At 36.6% G+C, this 7,897-nt stretch overlaps 1 protein-coding gene and 1 pseudogene across 1 annotated transcript; both read left to right on the plus strand.

The window, feature by feature from the left end:
- LOC141814987 (arginase 1, mitochondrial-like) lies at nt 1-4,083 on the plus strand (annotated as a pseudogene).
- A 1,087-nt stretch (nt 4,084-5,170) lies between these two features.
- On the plus strand, nt 5,171-6,276 carry LOC141815120 (flowering time control protein FPA-like). Its single transcript, XM_074703068.1, has 3 exons — nt 5,171-5,225; nt 5,313-5,630; nt 6,220-6,276. Exons 2-3 carry the CDS (start codon nt 5,325-5,327, stop codon nt 6,274-6,276), a joined length of 363 nt encoding a protein of 120 aa, XP_074559169.1. The 5' UTR covers nt 5,171-5,225; nt 5,313-5,324.
- Nucleotides 6,277-7,897: the final 1,621 nt, after the last annotated feature.

Raw genomic sequence — 7,897 nt, forward strand, 5'->3', positions numbered from 1 at the left:
AGGACTGAATCCCTAATTCTCTCGTGTCTCCTTCCTCACAAGTCCCCGCGGCGCCGCCCTTTTATTTTCCTATTCAGCGAGGTATCGGGCACATCCGTCTTTTTCATTCCTTCTTTTTTCGTGAGTTGATCTCTTAGATTGAGTATTTGATTTGCTTAGTTCGTTATCCTAAACCGAGTGATGTGGTTTTTTTTTTGTTGTTGAAATCTGAGTGTTCTTGATGGGTCGTAGCTTTCCGTCGTTTTGATCTGTGGTAGCCAATCAAAATGTTATCTTTTGTTTTGTGTTCTTTCGGTGTTTCTCCGCTCCGGACTGTATCTTGGTGTCTTTATTTTTTTCCCCTGGTATATTAAAGATATTTTCTTGTTCAATTTTGGACACTGAGCGGATGTTAGTTTTCTATGGGTTGTAGAAAAGATGAGCCATGGGACGAAGTGGATGCAGTACTTAAGGCAATGGGGCGCTGCCAACGTCTCTGCGGCGTTGATAGAGAAGGGGCAGAACCGGGTCATCGATGCCTCCCTTACTCTGATTCGCGAGAGGGCCAAACTCAAGGTTAGTAGAAGTGTTATGTCGGCCTGCTCCTAATTTGAGGTAATCATTCAATTCTCGTTTGCTCTACATTGTTTTGTCTGGTTTCTTTTGCAATCAATAAAGTTGGTAGATTGATATCATCAAAATGTTATCTTATCTAAATCTCATCCTCATTTAGCTGCTCTTAATTGTCTGATTTGAAAACTCATCAAGCTTCAAAGGATGTTTAATATCGTAATTAGATGTTCACAAAGTTACTAAAACAATCTTTAATCTGTATGAAATCATATTTGAGTATGCACACATTTGTCATTCATATTTCAAGTTTGCTATAATTTGTGTTTGTTGAAATAGTGAGTGGGGATCAAACGAGCTTTTTATGGTGTCAATAACTACTATGCAGTGCATGTTTCTCTGTTGCTCTGGGTTAGTGATATAGTATTGGTTACCTGATTAAAATTTTGCTCGATGAAGATGGCCACTGGTTTTCTTCATCATATTGGTTCTTTCATGCCTATAAAAGTTCAAGAGATTAATCTAGTTGAATTTTTGCTGTAAAATCGATTGGTCTTTACACAGGGAGAGTTACTAAGTTTGCGAAACTAAATGCACCTTTAGGTTTTCTAAATTGCTGAACTAAATGAATCCCCTTTCTCTTTTTACAGGGAGAGTTACTAAGGTCTTTGGGCAGTGTGAAAGCTTCAACATCACTCCTGGGAGTTCCTCTTGGACACAATTCCTCTTTCCTGCAAGGTCCTGCGTTTGCTCCTCCTCGGATTAGGGAGGCTATCTGGTGTGGTAGTACCAACTCTAGCACTGAAGAAGGTAATGTAAATTTTCAGTTTTTTTTTTTCAATGCAATTGTATTATCGGTGGAGCAGATCAACAGAACTAGATTTAGGTTGGTCTTAATAGATGTTGCTCCTTTTTATCTACCCCGATGCACTCTCTTTATATTTTGGTGCTTAGATATATTCACTTAATTGACATGGAAAGTCATCACTTGTTTCATGTTCTCTGTAAACAATTTCACATATCTAAATTGCATGATTTGGAAGTTGCCAACATCATACAACTCAAAATATAAGTCAGCTTCCTAAAGTTGGTTTCAGAAATGCTTGAGCTTGCTTTTCACATTGATATCACCTGCCTGTTTGATTGAAGTAATCTGAATATTTACAGTGTCAAATGTTGGTTTATCAATTGTCACAAAAACCGACAGCAGAGTCTTTCTTGTCAGGTACTATCGATTTGCTGCTGATCATAGAAAATGAGTCCTTTCCATGTTGAATTGGTTATAGTTGTAGATATGAGGGTTAGAGGGGGTTGAAAAAACTTTGTGAATGTGATCAAAATATATTTGATTGGATATTATTAGCAAGATAGTCTTACCAAGACAATGCTTTTTTGGTTATCTTCAATATATTTTTTTAGAGTCCTTCCTGGAATGTAATTTGGTTGGCGCCCATCATTTCCTTTGTAGTTTAATTCTTGTAGATGATGAAATATCTCAATTTATATTCAACTGGGTGTTTGCACAGGTAAAGAATTAAATGATCCTCGTGTGCTAACTGATGTTGGTGATGTTCCTATACAAGAGATACGAGATTGTGGAGTTGATGATGACAGACTAATGAATATTATAAGTGAGTCTGTCAAGTTAGTGATGGAACAGGTAACACAAATATTTCAAATTTCTGATTCCATTCTTTATATTTAAGTTATTTGCATTATTCAAAATTTTGAAATTGTAATTAGATAATCATGCTACTGCATTATTTATAGTTCTAGGCAGCTTGAAAATGCTCCTAGGCATATTGGGATATGTCATCATCTTAAAAATTTACTGCAATAATAAGCAACACTATCTGTTGCAACTATGTAAATCCAGCGTTAGTTTCAGTCAGTATCCTCGCTGAGCTTTGCTATTTCATTTACAGGATCCACTGCGACCTCTTGTTTTAGGTGGTGACCACTCCATTTCTTTTCCTGTCGTCAGAGCTGTATCAGAAAAGCTAGGTGGGTGGGCCTTTAGATATTCTTCACCTAGATGCCCATCCGGATATATATGATGCTTTTGAGGGAAACAAGTATTCACATGCTTCTTCTTTTGCACGAATAATGGAGGGAGGTTATGCTAGGCGCCTTCTGCAGGTATTATTCTGTCAAATTAATAAACAATGTTTTTCGACATTTTGCATTTGATTCTGAGTATGAGGACATCATTTTTGTTACCCACCCAGAAAGTACCATTTGTGTTTTTGACTGTTTGGAATTTTTTTTCTAAGCTTATGTTTGTTAATTGTATTTTCTACATCTCATAGGATAATTTTTACTCAACATTCTTTCATCCAATACTATATAAAAGAAAAGCCTACCTTATATTTGTGATTGTATTTTCTATGTTGCTTAGGATGTTTTTTGCTCAACTCGAAAAGGACTCTTAGTGTCACATGGAAGCTTGCTAGATTTCTTGTGATCAAGGGTCCACAAGTGATATGCTTTATCCTGAAAAAGAGAGATATTTTTTCTCCTCTAGTTAAAATATTTTCTAACATAACTGATGACTTCAGAAAGATTCAGAAGATGGAATGATCTGATCTCTAGTATTCTTTTATTAAGTAACTAAGCAGTATTATGCGAGGTTTTTTTTTGTTGACAAAAAGAATATTATGCGAAATGGTGGACTCTTATGGACTGTATTACGACGTTTGCTACACAGAAAGCACTACCATCAGCTCTTATGATGTCGAATCTTGCATCACATATGAGCTATCTAAATTGTAATGGAAGACATGTAGTAAAGTGATATCTGGCAAATTTTAGGTACCAATTCATTTCATCTTTTAAACTCTTCGCTCGTGCTATATTTCGGCACGGTGAATGCAATGTTATTTCTTGGATGTCTCATTTTGATATTGAAAAATGCATACTTGTGTTTCAGGTCGGAATCAGGTCGATTACTCGTGAAGGGCGTGAACAAGGGAAGAGGTTTGGCGTCGAGCAGTACGAAATGCGCACTTTTTCACAAGACCGTCATGTGCTAGAAAATTTGGTAATGTTTTATTTCCTCTAACAACGGATCAGTTGTCCATCAAGATACGATATTTGAGTGAGTATGCTTATGCTGAGTAACTTGAGAGTTCCTTGCCTACATTATTTTCCAGAAACTAGGGGAAGGCGTTAAGGGTGTCTACATCTCGGTGGATGTCGATTGCCTTGACCCTGCATTTGCTCCTGGAGTGTCTCATATCGAGCCGGGAGGTCTCTCATTCCGCGATGTACTCAACATCCTCCATAATCTCCAAGCCGATGTCGTTGCCGCTGATGTCGTGGAGTTCAACCCGCAGCGTGACACCGTCGATGGGATGACTGCCATGGTGGCTGCAAAGTTGGTGAGGGAACTTACTGCAAAGATCTCCAAGTAGCATCCACCATGCCGACTCTTTCGATATCACCTTTAAAATTGTAATTTATGGCTTGTATTTGTATTTTCTTTTTCCTCAACTCCAACGCTTGTAAACTCATTAGTTAGAATTGAAAGTTGAAGTGTCTTATCGTACGTGGTAAGCATGGAGATATATGTTGTTTGAGATTTTAAGTTTGAATCTTCTTAACAACATGTATTTGTTGACTGAGGTGTTGTGCTATTCAAGTTTTAGTAACATATATCTGTTGGCTGAGGTGCTGTTGAGGTAGTATGTTCTTATCAACATAGTAGTACCATGTCTTCAAAAAATCCTTTAGGAGATTTTCTGATATGAGACCGTTTCGGTTATGGGGTTGGTCACTATAAAAAGTTTATCGACTACAGTTTAGGTCTCCGGGGCAATGGTGCCGCAGTAAGACGTCCAGGTTGTCACCCAAGCACCTGCGGTTCGATCTCCAACTACGATGTATTTACATGAATTTTTCTCCAAATGGGGAGCTCAATCAAAGGATGCTGGGCGTCTGGGCTGACCGCTGTGTGCACTTTTCAATTTATCCTGATGGTCGGTGGGAAACTTCCGTGGACTTTCTGACTTACCCTGATGGTCGGTGGGAAATTTCTATGGGACCGGACCGATCACCCCAAAAGATTGGCATATCAACTTTCAACTATAATAATATATTTTATTGATAGACAATTAAAAAGTATTTTAAATTTTTTTAAAAAATTTATCAAAATGATATTTTATTTATAATTTAATATTTAAAATAGCTTTCTGTTCTTCCCATTAGAACATCTTTAATTTTAAATAAATTATATATAAAGTATTATTTAAGAATTAGGAATGTTGTCATTTTTATTTAATATTATAATTATATAGTTTTCTATCTGAGAATAATTTCAGTTTGATTCAAATAGTTTCATTATTTTCTTATTTTGTCCCTTCATTTATTTATTTTTTATTTAAATTAGCTCAGATCGAAAGTATATGAATCCATGTGAATTATTGCTTTTCCAATTTTATATTAAATCGATTTATGAATTCGTTTAGTGTCTAAAAATAAAAAACGGAAAAAGAGAATAATTTGGGCCGTTTATGTAATAAATTAAAATCTGGAGGAACAAAACAGAATTTTCAAGTGCACCCGTTCTATCTTCTTTATATAGGCCGCGACGCGTCAGAGACGCCACCCCCGAATCGTTAGGGTTTCTTTCGCGTTCTTCTCCGCCAGTTTGTAGATCCGCTCTGCGATCGATTTCTGTGAGCGAATTTTTTTTTATCCTTTTTGTTGTTGTAGATTTCCTTCTGTCCCTCTCGTGGATCTGCCAGAAATCATTTGGGATTCAGGCGGAGCCGGGGATGCCGATCAACAAGTCTGCCGGTGTTTCTTCCGACCACCGGCATCCATCGTCTTCCAAGGATCCGGACAGCAGTGAGGCTGCCTCGAATACTCTCTGGGTGGGGCAACTCTCCGCTGAAACCACCGATTCAGATCTGATGGTCGTCTTCTCCAAGCACGGCGCCTTGGATTGCACCACGATGCAATCGGCGAGAAACTATACCTTCGTGTACTTCCGGCAAGTCGAGGAAGCCAAGGCTGCGAAGGAAGCCCTCCAAGGGAGCGTGATCCATGGGAGCGCGATCAGGATTGAGTTCGCCAGACCGGTTAGTACAACCAGTTCTACCTCTGCGTAGATTGATATGGATGCTATATGGGATAATGAATTAGGAAGATCTGGTTAATTTCTGGTTTGTTTGTTTTGGCTCGTTGTATGTTCAGTTCAGTTAGACCTTTCATAGAATATAGGTTCCAATGCACATTATCACTCGGATAAGGACACGGTGGACATAGATTTGTGAGCTAGTAGTCTTTAAAGTTGTTGGATCATGTTGTTGATTCAAACCTGACATCCCCTCTGCTACACGACTTTTTCTAAGGAAACAATACTGCCATACCTTAATCATCGCTTTCACTGCATAAGTGAAAATAGATGAAGGGTTTATAGTTGTTGTTTTACCAATAAACACATGCCAGAACTTTGTCTTCCCTTTAAGATTAGACGATACGGTCAACTCATGCACTTACATTTCAAAGTGATCAATTCATTGTTTACCTATAACATTGTTTAACTGCTCTTTAAACACCCCCTATTTAGTTAGTGTTTTGGTTTGTTTTTGGAAAAGCTAAAGTATTTGTATTTGAATCAAATTCTAGTAATCGAATTAACACTGTGTTTAATTTTCTGCATGCCAGCCAAGAGCAGCTAAGCAGTATGGGTTGGTGGGTTTTAATCATATGTTCATCATTTAAAGAAGAGTTTTTGCAGTTTGGTAAGATTGAAGAGTACAGATTTTTCAGAGGAATCGAAATTCAGCTATTATTGAATATTATAAGTTGGAAGATGCCATTGCTGCTCACAAAAATATGAATGGGAAGAAGTTTTCTGGTCAACAACTACGTGTTGATTTTCTGCGCTCTCAACCTACTAAAAGGGTATCTTTCCTTACAGCTACATTTGTTTTTCTTTCATTCCTTGTTAGTTATATTGATCAAGGTTTGTCTAGGATTTCCCATGTCACTTTTAAAGTATATTTGAGGGTATGAAGTTAAGCCACTGCATGATGCACATGCAGTATGCTAATGTGTATGCTGTCCATTTCTTCTTTTTTAAAAAACCCAACATTAGTCATAAGCATTGCCATTCTTTGAAAATAATACCAATGTTTATACTTATTATAGTCATGTAATTATTACAATTGGTTATCACAGAAATATCCCTTAATTATGACCAATTAGTGTCACATGTTAATCCACTTAATTAACAACTATTACAAGTAAATTCACTTAATTTTTTTATTACAAATCCATTTAATTTGTACTTCATATTTTTTCATAAATGAATTCACTTAATTATCACTATTTATTATTTATCACCAATCAATCTATTAAAAATGAATCTTTGGAGCCAACTCCTCATATTATAAATAGTCTCAACTGATGTATGCGATAAAGTCCTCACCTATGATAAATAATAATATAATACTATTGCTCAAATAAATATGACCTTGCAGATCCACACTTCCATGTCTTTATTGCCGGCTATGTGCTCTAACAAAACCCTAGGCTTTTTATCACCATTTATAATATCCCTTTCACTCTAAATCTTTACACACCAATTATTTCACCTTTGGTTTATATCTTATTGGTTACTTTGAGTAGGCTAACTTAAGTCACCTTTTTGATAGATGGTGCGCTAATTTGACCATATATTAATAGATGGTGTCCAGAGAAAGATAAAGGTTTAAGGTTTATAACAAGAGATGTATAAGTACCAACATACAAATCATCAATCAGGGAGGGAGGAACTAGAGTAGCAATCTTTATCTTTTGAAAACTTGTTATCCAACTTATCTGTCCATATAAAATAAAAATGATATGTAGATTCAAGCAGTATTAGAAAATGCTTCTTTTTCTCTATTACATGAAAACTGTTTTGAACAAAATCACAATTAACTTGAAAATGTTTTAGAATTCTAGAACCTTGGGACTGATATATGATCATTTCTCGTATGCCAATATGCAGTGGCTATGTGTTCCCCTCATTGCATAAGCTTATGCACTTGTATGGGGACTTGTTAAAATAATTATAACACCCATGTCTAGTTGTGAGGATGACATTGACATAGAATATCACAATGAGCATGGGTTCATGAACTGTAATTTCATGAACAATAACTTATTTGGTTGATTTTGAACTTCTCATGGTTCTTGATAGTACTTATGCTTCCCAGACTGACACTGTTTCAATGTCCATGGAGTGACATGCACAAGCAATATTTTGTTGTTTTGTACCTTTTCATTCATCATCAAGATTATCTACTTATGTCACTCTAACTGATGCTCTCAATGAAATAGGAGTGGCCTGACCGCC

Source organism: Curcuma longa, chromosome 21, assembly GCF_044706935.1.
Source record: "Curcuma longa cultivar G26 ecotype Majalengka, Jawa Barat chromosome 21, ITB_CL_G26_1.1, whole genome shotgun sequence".
Taxonomy (NCBI): Eukaryota; Viridiplantae; Streptophyta; class Magnoliopsida; order Zingiberales; family Zingiberaceae; genus Curcuma; species Curcuma longa.